Genomic DNA, 22,818 nt, shown 5'->3' with positions numbered 1-22,818 from the left:
TCTCATATTGTAGCTTTAATGCAGTTTATTTTAAATATTGCTTACACGGTGTCGGAGCACACGGACTTACTGTAAGTATTCTTTAATACAAAATACATCAACTTTATATTAAAATTGCGTATTTATTTATCCCAAACACGCTGTATACATATAAGTAAAATAGGTTAGTTCGTAGAACAAATAGTTGTAGTTAGACTAGAAATAGGAACAGGTCATTAGAACATTAAATTCTAGTTATCTTGATATGTGTACATACATATAGCGATAAAAACCAGTTTATTTTAGTTCTTATTTCGTTTAAATAAGGTAGGTAGACTAACGATAAATACAAGTTTTGTCGATAATGTAAACACTAGTTTGATTTTCGGTGATGTGAATTTACATTGAATAATTAATAGCATACTTATGATCACCGACAAAGGAACACAGAACTATTATGAATTGTGATATGATACTGTGGTATGAAAGACGCCGAGATTACTTATTGGCTTTATGGGTGATTGTGGCGCCGCCTGGTGGATATGAGGAGTTTTCCAACCAATAGATATATTCTGTCAAACAAGTCTCTCAGTAAATAAGAACTAAGAAAACTATAGGTAACCTTTTCTCTAACACCCTAAAGAAAAGGATGAATAAAGTTTACTTTGTTCTTATTTACTGACAGACTTGGTTGACAGAGTATATTTGTGATGCGGGGTCCACAACTCCACATGCTTGACGTTTGCTACAGCTTTCGAAAAACAAACACGACATCTTTATTCTTTATGTAATTAAAAGAGAAAGCGAGCGATTTGTAGTTCATAGCTCGGCTACGAGCTGTAACTCGCCCGCGCTATCATCGCGTCTCTTTTATTTACACGGGAGCGAATATCTTTTGTTCGTTTCTATCGCTGATGGCTTACTCGCTTTTGGTGGGACCAGTGCTTTAGGCCACAGAATATATAATAGTACAAGTACAGAAGGCTCACTCCTTTGATGTTCTCAAAATGCCGCCATTCTTAAATCTGACCTACATTAACAAACGGACCGCACGCGAGCAGCCGACATTGAATTTTATTGCGCCGCGAGAAGGTCGTCACCGCGTGTGTACCGCGAACTCGCGGCCGCCGGCATGTACTTGTAGCGCGGCGATAGAATCGCGGAGTGAGCCGCCCCTGATTAGGCTCCAAACACTTGGCAATATAGCTTGAACTTGTTGATTTCCTGCAGATAATCGCGAACGTTCCCGAACTGCAGCACAGCGCGTCGGGCTCCATAAACACGCTCAATGACTTCTCCAAACTCAAGCTGGGAGCGACGCGTTAGCCGATGTCAACTTGATAAGTTGGTAACACTTGGTGTTATAGAGGAATAGTTCGTGTCGGATTTTGATACTGTTGTTTCCATGTTTCAACACTTTCAACACAATATCACGGCTCAGCCACGACATTGGTCTAAACACGACAGCGGTGAGCGGTGGCCATACATTGGTGCGAGACACAGCGATGGAACTTTTCATTCGCACGTATGGCCGCCGCACACCGCTGTCGCGCTTAGACCAATGTCGTGGCTGGGCCGTCAGAGCCATGCCCGGTCGAAGTTGACCGAACCCGACTATCGGGTATTATAAGATTACGGTTCCAGGCCGGATGATCCGCCAGGCCGTCATATTATTCTGTAAACACTACAACCAAGAACCCGCCTAGTGGGCACTTGTAAACTTTGCTCAGATCGACAAGTGGGCGGTTATAAATTACGACCGGTTTTGAACTAATGCGCCATTTTTTTCTGGTAGCGAATGTGTTAATGGCTGAAAAATAATCGCAACAAACGAAATATAATGCGTTTGTACGGGACATCCCGATAGATAAAAAATAATACGATTTTAAAAAGTAATTGTTATTTAAAAAAATCTCCATTTACACCGAAGTTCGAACTATTTCACTGCAGCGCCATCTGTGTCAAACTTTTGCAGTACTTTTATGCACTTTAGGTAACCGAATTTAAAAATAAAGGCAATTTCACGTAAAAAATGTTTATTGCTCTCGTACAAAAAAAAAAACAACAGGAGTGCAGGTCAAATCCACTCAACATATACAATTTGGGTAGGTATTATGTTTATTTTTGTCAATCTGGCCTGTGCTGAAAGCAAGGTATAGGCCAATAAGTAATATTTTCGATTATATTTATTTCAAGGAGCTTTTGAAATAGAGAGCATCAAAAATCGCTTTTAACATACCTCGCCTTAATGAAAATAAATGCACACTTATTATATACAAATGTGCTTTGGTACCTACGTAACGTTTGCTTCAAGCAAATCGTGAGAAATAAACGAGAAAAATATAAATAACTTAACATTTGGTTTACTTTCCATTTCGAGGTAATGCTACTTAACTGTTCTAAAGTTAAATAGGTTTGGTTGTATTATACACATTTACTTCACTTAAATATACACCCACTTATATGCTTGTTCAGATTTATACAATGTTAATAGAGGTCTTGAGATACTTTCACTTAAGTCCTATCCCCTCCATAGCTAGGTTTAAAAGAATGATTCATGACTACACAGTAGTCTTTGCTATAAAAAAACCTCATATTAAATGGTCCAGGTTCCAGCGGTAAAACTCATCACCAATATTTAGCCAAATACGTTTCCAGTTCCAAAGGGCTCGTGCTAGGCCCAAACCTCTCCACGGGCACCCCGTTCCTATCAACTATGAACTTTGAAAAGTTCCATTTTATAGCATCAGTTAGCATTCCACTTTGAACCTCTTTCAAGAACTTCCATAACGGGTGAGCATTGTCTCCGTTCACTTCTACTTTTTCGAATAAATCGAACTTGGCTCCTTTGTTTTTAGCAAAGGTTAGGATTTCTTTAAGACTCCCCGGTTCTTGGTTACCAAACTGGTTGCACGGGAAGGCCAGTATACGAAGACCCTTCGCTGCGTATTTGTCGTACAGTTGGTTGAGTTCTCTGTAGTGGTTGTCGGTGTATCCGCACTGGGAGGCGACGTTGACGATGATTGTGACGTAGCCCTTGTATTTGTCCAGTTTTACGGTTTGCCCGTTGATGTCTTTTACTGTGAAGTCGTAGATTGTCTTCGGTTTTTGGTCTGGGTTGCTGTAAGAATACAATGGTTTATTATTGTTATTTTACTGTATTGTGTATGCTTTAAGGACTGTGTAAAGCGCGATATGGCAGCTTTTAACATAGATTTTAACTCGTCGGAAGACCTAGCAGCAAACCGCGTCGAGTGGAGGGCCAGCCTTTTAAGAGGTCGTGAAACCCATGACAGGTCCTGGTTTCAAAACTTAGCCCGAAAACGGGCAATAAGGCATAATGAGGATCGCGCTCGTATAGAGACTAATTCTAGTTTTATTTGTGACAGATGTGGTAGGTTATGCCGATCACGAATTGGGTTATATAGCCACAAGCGCCGCTGTCGCTAGATCAGAGACGCTGCTTAAATCATCTGTAAAGATGTACAAGGCCTGATGATGATGATGACTGTATTGTATGTAGCTGACTCAGGCTCAGGGTTGGACGGCCTAGAGATTAGGTGTCAAAGGAATCAAATTGCAGCATTAACAGGCACTTACTTCGGCTGTCTGTGGGCGGCAGTGATCCCTTACTATCAGGGGACCTGTCTGTTCGTTTGCCTAAACTCTAGACTTCGATTTTTATTTTATTTTTATTTGGCTCACAAAACAAGTTACAGACATTAATAGAAAAATACATTACAATTTTACTAAAGTACTGAGCTGGCCTATAACTCTAAACATGTGTGCACAGATAGTATTTAATTTAAGTAAACAATATGCGCTAGGGAGGTGAGGTGGGGTGATTCTTGTATAGAAATGCTGTAACAGCTCAATCGCCTCTAAAACATCACCTGGCTGCCTGCCTGGCACGGCTGGGTGTTCTAATGCTTCAGAGTGCCCAACAGAATCCACTACCAATACCAGCAAAACAAAGGTATTATTACGAGCAGACATCATTGTAACTCTGTATAGACGGATAAAGTCTAAGAAAACAACGTACCTCAAAACCATAATGAAAAAGGTACGGTGGCCAAGATGGCGTTACGCCTTTGGGGAACGCTTGGCTAGATGGCGCTAATAAAAATATTTGACATATTAACACATAATCAAGCTAAGAATATGGGCCAAATTGTCAAAACTGAGGTTCAAAAGTTTTAAGCTTGTGTCGAGAGATGGCAGTCTTTGCACTGTGATTACGCATTTTACTTTGACAGTAACTCTCTATAATACTCAATCCTCTTTGTTACGTGTAAGGGTTTCCCCAAAGCTATCGACGCCGAATCGGGTCTAGCCGACCAAATATCGCTTAAAGTTGCCGTCAATAGAAATTGCGAACAATGTATACAAACTGAATGGTTGAAATATCTATATTCCAACACTCTTTTATTGTTTTAATGGTCTAGGATCATGGCGTGATATGAAATGACTGAATAAATTTTTTTTAAGCCTCATTTGATTAGTCAGAATGGAAATTGAAGGCATTTTCAATACAAGGTTTGTTTACATTATTCATAAATTCAGTTGATGGCGACTTTACGCGTAGTCGTCGCTACGTATTAACGAGCGATTTTGGGTCGGCCGTTTCCCCGTCGATATGTTTGGGGAGACCCTAGGTACTCATAAGAGTCATAAGATCAAGTAACCCAGAAGATCTACACATTCTAGACTTACTTTCTTGCATGGAAGTGCCGGAACGCCTCCACAGCCTCAAACACATCATCAGCCAGGATATCAGGGTGCTCCAAGGCTGCGAAATGGCCACCAGCCTCCACCACGGTGCTGTGCAGGTAGCTCTTGTACTTCAGCCGTAGGAACTGGTCCGGGTGGAAGACCAGCTCGTGTTTGAACTTGATGCCCCAGGTTGGGACTTCCGTTGGTACCCTGTAAAATAGGAAAACATTTGAATGGTTAACCAATTGTTTACGTAGCGTGAAGGGTAAAAAGCACTAATAGCAAACGGCTATAGGATCATTATCATATTATTCTCAGTTTGAATTTGTAGAAAGCTACATCTCCAGAGGCCAATAAGTTGCCGTTTAGGGAAAAAACCAAATATAAAACTTAAATTTTGAAAAAACCCCCGACCTGACCGAGTGGTCCGATTTCCATCAGACATGGCTAAGAACACTCCCGAGTAATTCAGCTTTCAAACAAAAAAAAAAATATAAATTGGTCAATCCCTTCGGGAGCTACGATGCCACAGACAGACACGTCAAGCTTATGAAGTTATGACACCCCGTCGTTTTTGCGTCGGGGGTTAAAAGATTCACACAAACTTTGCTGTTGCTGAGCGAAATCATCTGCACGATACACGCACGGAAGTAGTAATGCTATTATAGCATTTTGAAGCTCAGTGTCAGGCACTGGTCCCACCGCGAGCTAGTAAACTATGAGCCATCGGCTATAAAAACGAACAAAAGATAATCACTCCCGCGTAAATAAAAGAGACACGGCGATGTTTATAGTGCCCAGCGGTGAGCTATGAATATCGCCGTGTCTCTTTTATTTGCACGGGAGTGCTTATCTTTTGCTCGTTTTTATAGCCGAGCTTTACTAGCTCGCGGTGGGACCAGTGCCTCAAGTAGGATTGTTACTGTTAGTAGAGTAGTACCTTTTGAGAATAAAACTATCCTGAAAAAGTTGGATCTACGTGGAGAATATACTCTAGCCTCAGACTTTGCTGTATTTTACAGGCTGTCCCGGTTTCTCACACTACAATGTTGCCACTTTTTAATTTCTACTCGTTTAGGTCAGATTGTAGCAAAAGTTTCCGCTTACAGCCACGCCGAAGTAGTAATACAGTTGACAGTTGGAAGCACACCTCGGACACTGGCGATCAAATATATAAAAGAGGCGCGTTCCTAGCAGTCTAAGCTCGTGTAGGTGAACACGTACTATGCTTGTATGGATGAAATATGACAGGTCGACTGTTCGTGTTTTTGACAGGCGGTAACTGTGAGGTAACCGAGAGGGGGTGGGCGGCACTTTCAACGGGGAGCGGGAGTGGCCATACTGTACGATGTACTATCTTTATTATATTGTGGTTGAAAGACCAGTAGATCATGACGTTGTCCAGCAGAGTTGTCAATGAGAACTTTGACAGAAGGTTGTCGCAAGTTTTTCTGAAGGCAGGTCCATATAGAGAATATACTTACTCATCCAGCCTCAGACTTTGCTGCTTCTTAGAAAATGTCTCCGCATACAGCCGTACAGAAGTAGTGATACAGTTGGAAGTCCAGTAGATCATGACATTGTCCAGCAGAGTTGTCAACGAAAACTTGGAGAGTATGTTTCCGTCGCCAGCTTTCTTGAAGGCGGGGTCGGTCCATGTGGAGAATTTCTCGAGGATGTAGGCGGCTAGACCAGCTGGGGAGTCGGTCAGTGCTGTGCCTAAAAAGTAGTAGAAAATATTTAGACACTTTGATAAACCTTCTATATCAATGGAGGGAAAAATCTCAGTTAAATAACCATGTAATTTGATTATTTATCCATTTGCAGAGTGTCTTCTCGGTGTGTGATTAATGTACGGATCCGTTTTATTTACACGTAGTGATCGCCGTTTAGATAATCGTACGCGAAAAGGCTCAAAACAGTGAACTGGGGGTATATGTAGCTGTAGCTTATAATAGATAGACGATGTATTAATCGATTATTTGTTTTTCTGGATAATGCAGGGGAGCATACCATTTACGTAAATTTGCAGATCAAATGTGTAAAGCAAAATCTCACCAATAGTGTCCGGTTTGGTCGCTTGAATGTGCATGTAGCCGGACTCCTCGATGAGATGCTTGGCCTTCTCTCCCCACGGGTACATCCGGCTTTGCAGCTCGGGCTCCACAACAAGACTGGGCCAGAATTTACCTGTTGCATAGTTACAATGTTTCTATTTTAGTTTACATTTTGACACTTTGAACTAGCGCAGAGAAAGATGTCTTCTGAGACATCTTTCTCAGCGCTAGTTCTCTGGAAAATGGTGAGTTTTAGAGGTCAGTACCTACTAAGTACCTTTAATTTAAATTAACGTCGAGTTTGAGGTATAAAACGCCAAACAGAAATCTCATTACATGGCGACCCTGCCATAATTCGAGTCTGAAATTCTCTTTCATTTCATTTCATAAATCATTTATTTGCTTACATGATTGCATGGTTCGTACAGGATGTTACAATAACATTATTTTAATATGAACACATGTGAAGGGTATGGCAAGATTCTTAAAACTATGTACATAGTTACTTAAAATTAGGATGTCTATTTTGTGCTTACGAGTATGTCTTTCAAATGGATTAAAGGTTGGGTTCCATACCTACAGGGATGTATGTATGGAACCCAAGCACGATATCAGAGAATAATGTTGCCACGAGCAAATCCACAGCATGACGCGCGTCTCTCTTGTAAGCTGAATTAGGACGAGGAGTACCATTGCCAGACTATCTTTACTTTATCCCAAAACAGTATACCATACCATATTTCAGTATGAAAGTCCCCAGGATACTTACCCAAAAAGTTAAATACATGCGCGTACGGGTGGAAAATTAACGCGGGGAAGTTTGTATGGAATCCCAGTACGTTCTCCGGGAATAATGTAGCCATATTGGAGCCTATAGTGTGGCCTGCGTCTCCGCCCTGGATGTAGTACTTGGGCACGCCTATACGCTGCATTAGGTTGTGGAATACTACGGCGATTTCGGCTGGGCCCAGGCCGGGTCGAGCGGCGCCCTAGACAATAAAAAAAAACAGTTAAACACGATGTACGGCAGACCACTATTGGTATAAAACCTGTAGGAGTTTTCTTAAACTTGTTGTTTTATTTGGTAAGAATAGGCGTAGCAATCTAAAAGCTTACTTAAACGGCGTGCGGTTTTAGTTACTTTGGGGGCTACTAACAGTATAGCAATCAAACAGCAATATAATTAAATTTTCATCACACTGCCACACTAAATGTGCAATTACACGCAGGTAGAGCGGGAGTTTCCATGGGGGATTATGCTTACTCTCGTTTGCAATACTTTACTTCTGCCACACCTCGGACACTGGCGATCAAATATATTGAAAGAGGCGCGTTCCTAGCACACAGTCTTAGCTCGTGTAGGTGAACGCGTACTATGCTTGTATGAGTGAAATATGAAAGGTCGACTGTTCGTGTTTTTGACAGGCGGTAACTGTGAGGTAACCGAGAGGGGGTGGGCGGCACTTTCAGCGGGGAGCGGGAGTGGCCATACTGTACGATAGTACTCTTTATTATACTGTGCTTCTGCTCCACGTTGCCCCACGTTGCACCATGTATGCGAGTTCCCCCACCGTGTAAATGGGCCCCTAGCCGTGTGTTGACACTGTTTACTTTTTACCATTATAAACTTAGACTGCAGTTAAGAATACAGGGTAGCAGTAAGTAAAGTTTTCGGTGAAGGAAAACATCGTGAGGAAACCGGACTGATCCCAAAAAGGCCTAGTTACCCTTCGGGTTGGAAGGTCTGATGGCAGACGTTTTCGTAAAACTAGTGACTACGCCAAATCTTGGGATTACCCAAAGCGGATCCAAGGTTCTCACGAACCGTGGCGAATGTCAGGATAACGCAAGGAAGATGATGATAAAGTACAAACTCCAGATTATAATTTTGTACCACTGACCTGCGAGAAGCCAAAGCCCGGCAGGCTAGGTATGATGAGCTCAAAGACGATGTTGTGCTGCGCTCGCGGCGTGGTCAGTTTAGGAATCATCTCGTAGAACTCTCGCACAGAACCCGGCCAGCCGTGAAGGAGTAACAGTGGCACTACCACTGGCTGCAAAATATAATAATTATGTAGATTGAACAAAGTAGGTGAGTTAAAGATTTTAGTGATAAGAATAACAATACAAATTAGTAGTTTAAATATTGGATCAAAAGTTCTTCTCATTTCAGGTTTTTTTTAGTTGGTTGCCTATTTGGCATAATTTTTGCATTGCATACATTGTACTTAACTAAGCATTTGGCACAGATCTCCAGGCGATTCTGGTATAAAAACCTACCTTTAAGCTAATTCGTCTTGCAGTTTTGAATTACAAGGATATATACTAATTAAGGCCCTCGGCCTTTTTAAAAAAAAAGTTTATCGCAAGATAGGAAATATACCAAGTTGGACGATTGTTTTTCCTTGTACCAAGAATGCATAGGTGAAGATGATTGTGCGGCTAAGAGTTCTTACTTTTTGGCGACCAACGGGAGCCAGCAAAGTATCTTACCTTCAAATCCTCATCGACCTTCGGCTTGACATGCAAATAATGGATGTCCAAGCCCTGTATGTTAGTCTTGAACTGGGGGTACTGGTTGAGAAACTGTTCCCGCTGCTTGAAGTCGTACTTGTTCTGCCAGAAGTCGAGCACTCGCGTCAGGAAGTCTGAGTTGAAACCGTATGTGAAGCCAGCGTCTTCTAGGGGAGGCGTGAAGGGACGCCGGTGGAGCAGGCGCTCTCTTACGTCGTTCACTATCTGAGGAACAGATAAGATAAATTGTGGTGTGATGTGATGGGCATAGTTTTTGTTGATACGGACAAAATTAATGACTCTTCCTATCTATATTAGGGAGTTTTAATGAAACTAGTGAAGTGGGCGGGACATGTTTCACGAATACCGGACTAGCGCTGGACCTGATGTCATGGAAACTAGGAAAACGGGGTAGAGGTAAACCTGTGACTAGATGGGAAAATAAAAAATATCGTCGGTCAAAACTGGATGTAAAAAGCCAAAGATAGAGACGAAGGGGAAATTCTGGAGGCCTTCACCTGCGACGGGGTTCTTGCTAGATACTAAAAAATGTTGTTAAATTATTTAATTTGTAAAAATTCGCAAGAAATAAATGCCTATTTTATTTTTATATTATTTTATAATGAAACTAGACAAATAGAAAAGCCAAGAAATTAGAATAATAGATATGCCCTGTGCAAAAAATTTAACGTTATAATGATCCCTCGCAATTTCACACTAAAATATGTAGTTGGGTTACATATGGTTATATTATATATTATAATTTTCTTTAAAATTAATAATAGGTATAATTATTTTTGTAACTTTTGAACAAACAAGGCACCTTGTAAGTTTTGCTTGAGTCCACCCTTGAAATAATCTAACAGTTTATGGTAAACCAATGCTAAACATAATGCCTTAAATTACTCTATTTGTATTATATATAAGAAAATAATAGACTAAAGAAGATATGACTTTATAAATTAATCTAAGATTTTACTCACCACATCAGAGAATTCAATTTTGAAAGGTCTGATGGAGACATCAGGTTTCTGACTGATGGGGTACGGACCCCACCAAGCGTTGATGTCCATCTCCGGCACAGGTGGCGGAGCAGCAAATACATGAAACACACAGTAGGCCGCGGCAACGGGGAGTACCGTTAGCACCGTGAACACTATGTATCTTAGCTGAAACAATATTTTGGTTTATTTTATTTACCATTTGGATGTTTCTTTTCTGCTGTTTTATACAAGGTTAAAAAACAACCTAGTACCTCTATTTTAATAACGAAAAAATATATAGATGAACTAACTCTCAGGTAATGCTCTAAAAGGCTAGTTTACATAAATAAATATAATTTACTGTACAGTGATAATTAGGTGAGAACAGGCACTCTTATTGCTTATAAGCAATCTCTTCAAGACATATTTGCTTACTGTATACACAGCTGTTTAAACTTGTTATCAATAAGAATTGTAAGCAAATTTTTGAGCAATTTTCTTTATTTATTTTATTCATAAATTCTATGTTCCGACCTACTATGCTTTTTGGAGGGAAATATCAAATTATCAGTAAAAAAATAGTAACTTACGGTCAAAGATTTTTCTTGTTTTGGGGCTGATTTTTTACCTTTATCTTTCTTATTCTTCATATTTGCTTACTATCTGTCCTTCTGGTATATACTGTAACGATGTAAACTGAAATAAAGTACAAGTTATAGCAACATCATCCGCGACTGAACGACACAATTATAGTGATAAAGAGTCACTGGCTTTTTAAATTATATATATTACTTTATTATCTTATCAATGCTGTGTTTTAGACAATAATTGTGACCGGCTTTTGTAAATAATTCTTCAGAAAGCTTGTATAGTATTGCAACGTAAATGAAAACTGCCGTACCAGACTTACCAGAGTGTTTACTACAATATGAAGACTGTGCAACTAATGATAGCTTTTATCTTTCGGTTGTTGCACTGTTGGAAAAAATAGAAATAATCAACCCGGCGCAATCACAACGCACAAACAAGTAGCAAGTAGCCAGTAGAGTAGGTAGAAGTAGATGCACAGATGCAGTGTCACTTGTCAAGTTGTCACAAATGTCATGTCATTGACACTAACTTTTTTTAAATAGTGTTACGGCCTGGATACAAGTTTTTAAGGCTGCATGTCTTGATTCTGACAAATCTGACATACTAACTGAATCCGTAGAAAAGGCAGGAAATTAATAGAATCGCGAGTCGTGAACATCTGTGGAAAAAAAGTTGCGCGTTTTTACATTCTTGATACTTTGCTATGAATATGACGATAGGGAGCTTTTTAGAATCGTCCCACGATAAGTTTGTAAAGATTTTAATAGCCCCGCCTTTGCAAGGGTTAAGTAAACGTCATAATTTCATCAAAGTTTCACGATAGTTTCACGTTTAAAATAACGTGGATTACCTAGACGGTATAATAGCTAGGTGTGCGCTATCTGAGAGCGGGAAAGAAATATTTTGATCACACTAGATCCCGGGGTCGCACTACGGTGCGACCATGTATAGATATTTTAAAGTTAAACTACTTTGAACCAATACAACTAGGGAACAAATCAAATTATTTTATTGAATATTTTTTGATTTGTTCTTTTTTCAAGTAGTCACACTACTATATATAAATTATAAATTTAAATAGATATCATACACGAAACTTATACTTTGAACCAACTTTATAATTATGTGTATTAGTATGAGCTTTACAGGTAGGTATGCCGTACAACAGCAATTCCCGTCAACTTTGTACAAAAATTAAGGGAAAAGTTAAATTTGTTTTTATTAATTCCTATTTTGTTACCAAGATTTTGTTGATGAATTGAGATTTTATTAAGTTTTATTTCGTCATTAAGGTTCTCTAGTATCTATATTTTCTTAATTATAACAATTATCCTGTATATATCTTACGAAAGTCGAATTATATTACTAAATGTTGGTAACAAAATAGGATCAATTAAAATTTGCTGACGTGGCATTGTACAAAGTTGACGGGAATTGCTGACAAACGCTGTTGCAGATGCGTATCACCGTTCAAGAGAATCAGCGCGAACCAAATCCTTATTTCTCTCAATATTTGGCTCTATGAAACACTTCCACCCTCTGCTAAGTCCTGTCTCGCCAAACAGGTGTGACTGAATGACTGGCGTTAATTCGTGTGGTGATACGGAAAGGGAACTATTTGCTTTATAATATAACGTACGATATGTCAAATTACAATTGAAATAGGTAATAGCCCATCCGTCCCACCTCTGGTGATCACGGATATTTATTCCTATTAACTTATGGGTATTGCTGCTTCTGAGTAGATACCCCATAAGATCCACTTATTGAGAGCGAGAACTTCCAAGGGGGCATCTAACTAGTCACTTTGAGTAAATAACAATACCTTCTATAACACTGTCTTTTAATAATATTTATTAATTTATGTTGCAGTAAATAAAGGTATAAAATACACAGTGAATGTGAGGTATCGACGTGTGAAGCCGGAGCTGAATGCGGCCCGTTAATTGAACTTGCGGGGCCAATATCGCGACTGCGACTTTTTGCAATTTTTCCACAGAGCCTAGGGCTGCCACAGGGCGGAAGCTGCTTAATGTTAGTCATTATACAGCACTTACGGTTTATCCAAAAAAAAAAACTGGTTCTAAACTAGTTAGTTCTAGTTGGTAAGAAATCTTATTGAAACTCGAGTGAGTGTTGTGATAAAAATAAGGCGGTTAATATGTTTAATTAGCATTTGAAATGTATAGAATTGAGAACCTAGTATACAAGTTACTATGTTGCTATACCATGACGGGTGCATGTTGTGACCTAATCTATAAAAACACCAATTGTAAACACATTTGTGTACCTATGCAAGAAATGATATGAATATAACATATAGATTATTTTTATTTGGAATCTATTATGTAATTTTTGACGATCATGATGAGAAGATAAACATAATTTTGACATGTAGCAAATTTATAGTGTAATTTTTATCATGAAATAAAGAAATCTAATCTAATCTAATCTATACAGATCAAAGGGAAAATTTGTGTAAGAATCAATTATCAAAGCGGTGAAATAGGCACTATATATATCACTTTCTGTCATCCAGGCCACACCCTTGACACACTCAGCGAGTGGCAAAAAAGTGGCGAGAGAAATAGGTTGAGGCGTAGTAGTTTGGTCACGCTACTTTTATCAGTGCCATACTTGCATACTCGTACTTTCTTCGTTACTTCCCACTCCACTCGTCGAGTAGTGGGGTTTGTAATGTTGACCAGAAAGACAGAAGCAGACACCACATTCGGTCCATACCCAAGAAAACCAATGGCCGCCACATAATGAGACGCGAACCGATCCAGTCATCCCAGTGAACACTGCTGTGACCTCTCATCTCATGCAGAAAGTGTCGAACGATATAAGTAGGTACAATCAGTATTGACAAGATCATTAGTCTGCCTGCTTCAGGGTTTTTTCAATAACACATAATCGAACGAGATTTTCCCGAGGCTGCCAGCCCTGCGCAACACCCACCACGCTTTCATCCCGCTATCACGGCTCTCAGCCTTTTGTCACCGTTTTCCCATTTTTGTCGCCGACCTATAAGCCGTAAGCTCGAAGCTTAGCAACATAAACCTTTGCATCCACACTGAAATCCACCTTATCGTTTTATATTCAAGTAAAAATATTCAGTGGAATCGGGAAAGAGTTAGACCGTTCCGTTTTGCGTCGCGTCAATGCGGTTTTTCGAATGAAATCCTCTGTTGGGGGAACTGACATATGAATTTAATATCGGATTTGCGTATTTTATAATTCGTTTAATATTTTATCAGTCGGCTGCTGATAGTTAGCGGCCTGGCAATGAGGTGATAATTAAATTGGAGTCGGATTGCGCCTCCATTTGGTTGTAAAATTATTTTAATTTAATTAATTAAATGCCAGGTTTTATCTGACAGTGTAATACTCTTGATTCCGGGCTGGGAGAAGAAAATGGTATTTTTTAATTCAGAGAGCAAAATAATAGTAAAGTGAGTACCTAGGTAGCTTATTAATTTTACTTTAAATACAATATGGGACTGTAGATAAATTAGTAGGTACATGTTAAATAGGTACAGGAAAATTACATACATCATGTTGAGACATCGTCATTAACAATCTGGTCCCGATTCAGATGTTTTAGTTTTAGGTAACAATTTGTTACGATTATGATTAAGATATATTTTGATACGATAAATGTGCGTAAAGTACAAAAATGTTGTCACGGCCACCTCTGTCTCCGCCAACGCAATAGTACCATAATATTACATAGGTATTCTATTCAATTAATTTTCATAAGTATGCAGGTTTTAAAATAATACCTATTATGCATTTTTCCCGTCAAGGGAAGATGGTCCAATTGTATTTGCAAAAATATCAGTCTAGTATCTCTATACGTACATAATAAGTACATTTATGTACACAAGCCTTCTTAAGCTTACCGTGGGACTCAGTCAATCTGTGTAAGAATGTCCTATAATATTTATTTATTTATTTATTATGCTGACTGTACACTGAAAGTTAAATATAAGCTTTAGCTTGGTCGTAATTGTTGTTCTTGGATGAATGTTTAATTGTCCCCGTACCGTCAGCAAGGCATTGTATCCGCCAGGGCCATTGTAAGCCTGTAGCGTCGGCAAGTTATGTAGCAGACTATCAGGGCACTGCAGGAGCGGCGTTGTCGCTACTTACCAACTACTGGCCGCAGGGGAAACAGTACCTATGAATAACAGTGTAGAATTACATTCTAGACTTCTGTAAAAACTATTATTAACTACCTAGATATGTGTTGGAGGATATCACGGTGAGCACATGGTTTATCGTAACCACTCGTAACGAAGTAGCAAGGACCGTCGACGTAGGTATTTACTATAAAAAAGAAAGGAAGGAAGGTACCGTGGGGAAAATCTTGACTGGGGGCAATTGTAACTAATCCATTTTTTCCATTATTACACTTATCCACTAAACACGCCTACCATATAAAACCGGTAGACATTCTATTTAATAATGCAAACATTGTAAAACATGGAAAAAATGGATCAGTTACATTTGCCCCCCTGTTGAGATTTGTCCCGCTGTACCTTACAATATCAAATTTTAAAGAAATCTTTCATTTTACTTTGTTACGTCTGTGTAGACTAGTCATTTGGATTGGATAGCGCCTGATTAAAAATCAAAGGCAATAACTATTTTATTTATTTATTTGAGACAGATACACTTCCACATTTAGTTTAATGTTCATATAGAAAGTATGGATTATTCGTATGAAATGAACCATTTCACTTACTGTTAAAATAAAAGGTCGGATTTCAGTAGGTAATTACTAATTACATACCTACTTAAATAAATGCAAGAATTAGGTATATGTATACATATAGGTATATGTGTAGGTGTTAGGTTAGGTGTATGTGACTTATGAGTCAGGTAGGCTATATTCATCTAGCTAGAGCAAGAACCAGAGCCGCCAAACCTTCCTAATTTCCTCAACCAGGGGGCCGATTTTTGAATGTCAACCATTCGATTTCGTGAATTTCGTTCAATAATATCTCCACTACTACTTTTTCAAAAATTAGTGCGTTCGAAATTAAAAAATCGATCCCAAGGATGAAACTTTGGGATAATGTAGCGTTAGTACCTATCCACATTGTTATGAATTGATAATCAACATTGCCTGTCTATGTCCGTCGGCCGCAGTTTTTATTTTTACCCGGTTTTTGAGAAAATATGAAACTTTTACCTTATTTTCTCAAGCTAAGGACGGCGAAAATGGTCTGCTAATGTTCCCGACCCTGAATATCGACCTATTCCCTGTAGTATTACCGCGTAGTTTTACCAGTTGAACCATTGGGAATTTTCTCTCTAGAGGAAATAGCCTTGAATATCAATTCATAACAGAATTTTCTAAGTATTATCTGACCCAATCAGTGTTGTGCCTACCTGCAGCACAAAATACGTTAGTAATAGGAGTTAAATAGCAAGTAAGCGATAGGAACCATCTGAGTCGTCTTAGCATGGTGTCACAGCAGACTTGAAGGATTTAAGATCACCGGCAGCTGCACATAGGTCCTTTGGCGACGGCGGTGTAGCCACAACGTTTAGTGTCACTTTTAGACGCTACGGGAGCGAAAATGCTAAAATGGAAAGGAGTCCCCCCTTTCAATTTGGGAATTTCAGTTAAATATACTAGTGTTATTAACTAGATTTATCGAAAACAAATGTCCATTAAGAACAACTCATTTCAAAGATATTGCGAAAAAATCGAGGTTCCGCTCTCTACGGCGCCTGAAGTGTATGGGATATCGGTCCGACATCCGATATCGGATCGGATAATGTGAAAACGCACTAATGGGATCGTTTTTTAGGGTTCCGTAGTCAACTAGGAACCCTTATAGTTTCGCCATGTCTGTCTGTCCGTCCGTCCGTCCATCCGTCCATCTGTCCGTCCGTCCGTCCGTCCGTCCGCGGATAATCTCAGTAACCGTTAGCACTAGAAAGCTGAAATTTGGTATCAATATGTATGTCACTCACGCCAACAAAGTGCAAAAATAAAAAATGGAAAAATAGTTATTTGTTATACAAGGGGGCAAAGTTGTATTTTAACACCGAGTGTGTAATTGAAAAACGAGCAAGTGAAAGGATTCTATAGTTGAACCACGAGCGAAGCGAGTGGTTCGAGAATAGAATCCTGAACTAGCGAGTTTTTTAACACACGAGAAGTAAAATACATTTGCACCCGAGTGTAACACAAAACTTTTCCCCTCACTATAGCGAGGAAACTACAACGCAAAAAATGCGTTTATCACTGCTTCCAGTAGTTCCACACGTGGTAAATCATTTTTATTACTAGATTCACCTACTTTTATCAATTTTAAAGCAGTTAATTTGACTTTATTCAAGGTCAAATTACTTTACCCACTAGTGGATAAAATGCGTTTTTACCCGCTGGTATTAAAGGACAAAACACGTGTTTCCGAGCTAGTGAGGGGAAAAATGTTTTATTAGGGTACCCCCTCTACATGTAAAGTGGGGGCTGATATTTTTTTTCATTCTAACCCCAACGTGTGATTGTTGGATAGGTATTAAAAAATGAATAAGGGTTTACTAAGATCGTTTTTTGATAATATAAATATTTTCGTAAATAATCGCTCCTAAAGGAAAAAAAAGTGTGTCCCGCCCCCTCTAACTTTTGAACCATATGTTTCAAAAATATGAAAAAAATTACAAAAGTAGAATTTTATAAAGTCTTTCTAGGAAAATTGTTTTGAACTTGATAGGTTTAGTAGTTTTTAAGAAAAATACGGAAAACTACGGAACCCTACACTGAGCGTGGCCCGACACGCTCGATTGGCCGTTTTTTTTTATTTTCTAGTTTTGGTTCCGGATTCCGAAGTTATAATGAAATAGGTAATTAATACTTACTATACTTACTTAACTGCTCGTTTGCCTCCTATCCCATAAAAAAAAAAATAGTTTATCCAGTTCTTAATTTTGAATGCGACTTAACAAACAATCGGGTCGGAAAACATAGATACCAGTGAAGTAAAGTACTTTCGACATGTTGTTTTATCCACTACTATTGATACTGAGTGTACATTGAGATAATTCGTGATTAATTTTAAACATGTTGCAGTTTCAATTTATAATTTTATTGAGAAATCAATAATAAAATTTATAGTCTACTATGTAATCCTCAGTAGGTGGTGCGCAACAGTAGTATAGGAACCTACTATAAAATAACAGTAAACTTTTACTAACATAATTAACTACTTCTAATTTAACATATTTATGGCTAATTGTTTACGACAACTGTAAACAGGAGCCCGATTCAGATTTACCAACTTGTCATGGTTCTGAACTGGTTTCGACATGACGAACGGCTTTGCCATGCAGTTGGCCCGACGCTACGCTCGCGAGACGCTAGATGTGGGGGGGGGGACCCTTAAGGTGTGTATACATGTTTTTGGCATTTTGTCTGTATTCACAGCTGTGTTGTTGACTGTACAAACAGAATCGAATTTCTAGGGGATTTTTAACCGCCTTCCAAATCTCAAAGGAAGGGGTTTTCAATTCGTCTGTATGTTTTTATTTTTATTTTTTTTAATGTTTGTTTCTCGATATCTCCGTCGTTACTGGACCGATTAAAAAAAATTTTTTTTTGATGAATGTATATGCATACAGATTGGTCCCATTTTTCTCAGAACCCAGTTCTGATGATGGGATCCTGGAGAAATCGAGGGAACTCCTCAAATCTGAAAGGCATACATATGGTGATTTTTGTGTTTTTAAAGGAACAGCATGCATTTACGTACGGAAAAGTGACATTTGGTGCAGTGGAACTCCTGATGATGGTCAGAATGGAACTCCTCAAATCTGAACGGCACACTTATAGTGACTTTGGTATTTTTATAAGAACAACGTGCACTTACGTCCAGAACAGTGACATTTGGTGCAGTGGAACTGCTGATGATGGTCAGAACGGAACTCCTCAAATCTGAACGGCACACTTATAGTGACTTTGGTATTTTTATAAGAACAACATGCACTTACATCCAGAACAGTGACATTTGGTGCAGTGGAACTGCTGATGAAGAGTGAGCCGCCCCGGGTTAGAATTCCGTTCTGATAATCATTCTCATCTGTAAGTAGGTACTTCAGAATCATCCAGATTTCAAAATTAATTCAGAAATGACGGAGATATCGAATAACAAACATTAAAAAATAACAGACGAATTGATAACATAATCCAACATTTGAAAGTATATCACCAGAACCCCAAAGGAAGGCGGTTTTTTTTTCTTAAAAATTATTTACAACAATCTTGCGACGCTCTCTATTATGCTCGAGGGTTCTCCACGGCCTACGAGATCGTATAAGACCGTTGTCACATTATCCGATCCGATATCGGATGTCGGAAGGATTTCAATAGAAAAAAGTACCTAATGTATCGGATATTAGTCCGACATCCGATATCGGATCGGATAATGTGAAAACGTACTAACGTTAACGAATAATGAAAAAATACGGAGAAAGCACACGTTGTGACTTAGCTCAGAGAGCAGCCAGACTAAAATAAGATAATGTGGATTTTTTTGAGGAACGACTACGAATCGAAAAAACATCAATCGGAAAAGGCTCAAAAGAAGACGATCCGATGATTCACTATGACGATGACGATTCGTCGATGCTAGAAATGTTCAATAAGTTCATTGACCCACTGTTTTGCTTACTGACTTAAAATGTTGACGAAACACAAAATAAAACACAAAGACTCTAACTCCATAAAATTCTAGAAGTGTTCTAAAGAACTGAATAGTTCGTTGACTACCTGCTTTGCGAACCGGCTCGCAATGTTGACGAACCGCGAAGAAAGCCCTGAAGGACGAACACTTGAAAAAGCTATCTCTCTAATTGTGTGATACTATACAGCACGACCACGGATGATTTTATTAATTCTGATGCGGTACAAATTCACGAAAAAAAATGTACTTTTTTGTACTGACGTTTAAAAAAAATGTACCCTTATGATTTTGGAGTTTCGACATAGGGCCCGGGGTCGTGCTAGGTAGGTACTCCCTGGCACGACCACACTTTATTTAATGAGATTTTAAATTTCTGTTGCAGTACAAATTCACGAAAAAAAATGTACTTTTTTGTACTTACCTTTTAAAAAAAAATACCCTCATGGTTTCGGAGTTTTAACATGGGGTGTGGTCGTGCTAGATAGGTGGTACTTCCTGGCACGACCACACTATAATTAATGATTTTTTAAATTTCTGTAGTGGTACAAATTCACGAAAAAAAAATGTACTTTTTTGTACTGACGTTTAAAAAAAATGTACCCTTATGATTTTGGAGTTTCGACATAGGGCCCGGGGTCGTGCTAGGTAAGTACTCCCTGGCACGACCACACTATATTTAATGAGATTTTAAATTTCTGTTGCAGTACAAATTCACGAAAAAAATGTACTTTTTTGTACTTACCTTTTAAAAAAAAAATACCCTCATGGTTTCGGAGTTTTGACATGGGGTGTGGTCGTGCTAGATAGGTGGTACTTCCTGGCACGACCACACTATATTTATGTTTAATTTGATGGTCAAATGAATACTAAACAAGTGTTTTGAAATTGTACTATGTAAATTACTTCAAAAACTTAGTGCGGTCGTGCCAGGGAGTATCTATCTAGCACGACCACAACCCATGTCGAAACTCCGAAACCATGAGGGTACTTTTTATAAAAAGGTAAGTACAGAAAAGTACATTTTTTTTCGTGAATTTGTACCACTACAGAAATTTAAAAAATCATTAAATATAGTGTGGTCGTGCCAGGAAGTACCACCTATCTAGCACGACCACACCCCATGTCAAAACTTCGAAACCATGAGGGTGTATTTTTTTTAAAAGGTAAGTACAAAAAAGTACATTTTTTTTCGTGAATTTGTACTGCAACAGAAATTTAAAATCTCATTAAATATAGTGTGGTCGTGCCAGGGAGTACCTACCTAGCACGACCACGGGCCCTATGTCGAAACTCCAAAATCATAAGGGTACATTTTTTTAAACGTCAGTACAAAAAAGTACATTTTTTTTCGTGAATTTGTACCGCATCAGATTTAATAAAATCATCCGTGGTCGTGCTGTATAGTATCACACCTCTAATTCTATAAAATTCTAGAACTGTCGATACAGTTCGTTGACCCACTGCTTTGCGTACCGGCTCGCAATGTTGACGAAACGCGAGGAAAGCCTTGAAGGACGAACACTTGACAAAGCTATCTCTCTAATTCTACGCGGAATCTTAACGAACATCCGGCCCCGTTTCAAGCAGAACTAATTCCACATGTCATCATCAACACACGCATGCCAAAAACGAACTATAACAAGTATACAAAAGATTCATAGTACAATAATGTGGTGATGATGAAATTCTGACACGCGTGATGGTTGCGAATGTAAGTAATATTATATTGTATTGTTTTAGAGGATATAAGTTGTAGCTGCATGTTTTATTAATATTTATGAGTTGGCAAATGAACTACCTCAGTGGTAGGTGCAGTTTTTAGGGGCAGGAAAACGTCTTTCTGTACCAGTTAAACATTAATTGGGATGTGTTTGTAAGCATTTTATCAAACTTAATGTCAAACTTTTACGTTCGAGTTAACAAAACCTAACAGAAGTTTTTGACTTGTAGATTGCTACCTAATTTAATTTTATACCTACTTCTCTAATTCTTAAATCGAATGATGTACGAAATCACAGGGGGTCGATTTTTGAGCCTCACAGCGTTCGAATTCAGAAAATTGTCACTGAAAATAATAGGCAATTCACCGTTTTCAACCGGTATTTTAGTGACAGTGAGACTCAAAAATCGGCCCCCAGGTCAAGAATTTTGCTGAAATTTCGTAAAAAATATTCAGCTGCACTTTTGCCTCGCAAAGTGTCTGCGACTACTAGTAACTGTATTAAAATTTACTGTATATTTATTTATGCGATAGGAGGCAAATGAGCAAACAGGTCACCTGATGGTAAGCGAGCAAATGAGCAAACAGTTCGTAAGCGATCACTGCCACCCATGGACACCCGAAATACCAGAAGGGTTGGAGGTGCGTTGCCGGCAAGACACTCGTTTCTTGAATGTTTGAAGGTCGTACCTATCGGTTCGGAAACATCGCAAGCCACAGTTTATTCCATAGTGTATGGCGTTAAATCCACCATAAAGTATAAAAACATATATTTAACTAATAAATATATCCCTAAATCTTCAATAGGCGAGTGAATTTCCCCGCCGCCGCAGAGCCGAGCCATCGAGCGCAGAGCGGGAACAATGTCTTCCCCGGGCCAATCAGGAACGGGGCGGCGGAAACTTTGGCCCGATTCAATTAAACTTGCCCGCGCTATCTGATGACTCCGCGGAGGCCTGCGCCTAACGAGCCCGCTAGGGCTGCCGCTCGGACACTTGACAGGATTTTTAACCGGAAATATGTAATACATTCATACAGAAAACAGAATGTTTTTGGTTCCTGCATTATGGTTGAAACTTTTTGTAACTGCTACTCGTATACCTGCCAAGCATATGACTTGGAAAAAGAATAACCTGCAAACGTCACTCTTGATAAAGAGAATTAACATATCCGATCCATATCATATCCAGGCCCCGTAGCCGAATGGCGCGACGCAAAACGCCACCGAAACGCCGCAGAAATGTAGTCTGGCTCTGTCGCGCCAATACGCAAGAGCGATAGAGATAGATAGCTACGAAAGAGATATTATCGTGAGCGTTTCGTGAGCGTTTGTGCATTCGGCTACGCACATAGAGCTGATATTGATCGTATCTTAACATTACAATACAATGTTCGAATCGCGTCGCTGGTTTTAAAAAGAAAACGCATCTATACGTTACTATGTGTTATATTTAATATATGTGAAAAACACCCAAAGCCGGAAGCATAAATACTATTTAAACCCTTCTTTTCACCCAGTACCCCGTCGACCACTTCTAATTACCCCGTACTCGCAATTG

At 39.0% G+C, this 22,818-nt stretch overlaps 1 protein-coding gene across 4 annotated transcripts; it reads right to left on the bottom strand.

Moving 5' to 3' along the window:
- Positions 1 to 1,996: 1,996 nt before the first annotated feature.
- LOC125242269 (juvenile hormone epoxide hydrolase-like) lies at positions 1,997 to 11,308 on the bottom strand. 4 transcript variants are annotated; one of them, XM_048151020.1, is made up of 10 exons: positions 11,157 to 11,308; positions 10,837 to 10,942; positions 10,247 to 10,432; positions 9,243 to 9,488; positions 8,651 to 8,803; positions 7,519 to 7,738; positions 6,751 to 6,882; positions 6,177 to 6,411; positions 4,693 to 4,902; positions 1,997 to 3,100 (listed from the first exon to the last, which is right to left on the bottom strand). In XM_048151020.1, exons 2-10 carry the CDS (start codon positions 10,894 to 10,896, stop codon positions 2,608 to 2,610), a joined length of 1,935 nt encoding a protein of 644 aa, XP_048006977.1. In that variant the 5' UTR covers positions 10,897 to 10,942; positions 11,157 to 11,308; the 3' UTR covers positions 1,997 to 2,607. The 4 variants fall into 4 exon arrangements, with proteins under 4 accessions (XP_048006977.1, XP_048006981.1, XP_048006979.1 ...); XM_048151024.1 differs by having other exon boundaries at positions 10,837 to 10,927; positions 11,157 to 11,300; XM_048151022.1 differs by having other exon boundaries at positions 11,148 to 11,286.
- Between the last annotated feature and the right edge of the window lie 11,510 nt (positions 11,309 to 22,818).

This window comes from Leguminivora glycinivorella, chromosome 2, assembly GCF_023078275.1.
Source record: "Leguminivora glycinivorella isolate SPB_JAAS2020 chromosome 2, LegGlyc_1.1, whole genome shotgun sequence".
In the NCBI taxonomy this organism is placed as follows: Eukaryota; Metazoa; Arthropoda; class Insecta; order Lepidoptera; family Tortricidae; genus Leguminivora; species Leguminivora glycinivorella.
Note: the sequence above shows the minus strand (reverse complement) of the source record. Positions and strands in the feature narration are given on the sequence as shown.

Excerpts from the sequence above, each read along its gene's own strand:
- LOC125242269 (XM_048151020.1), bottom strand. The coding sequence starts at position 10,896 with ATGAAGAATAAGAAAGATAAAGGTAAAAAATCAGCCCCAAAACAAGAA. Across the intron at positions 10,433-10,836 it reads AACAAGAAAAATCTTTGACC|CTAAGATACATAGTGTTCAC; the intron begins GTAAGTTACTAT and ends ATATTGTTTCAG. Across the intron at positions 3,101-4,692 it reads CGGCACTTCCATGCAAGAAA|CAACCCAGACCAAAAACCGA; the intron begins GTAAGTCTAGAA and ends GTATTCTTACAG.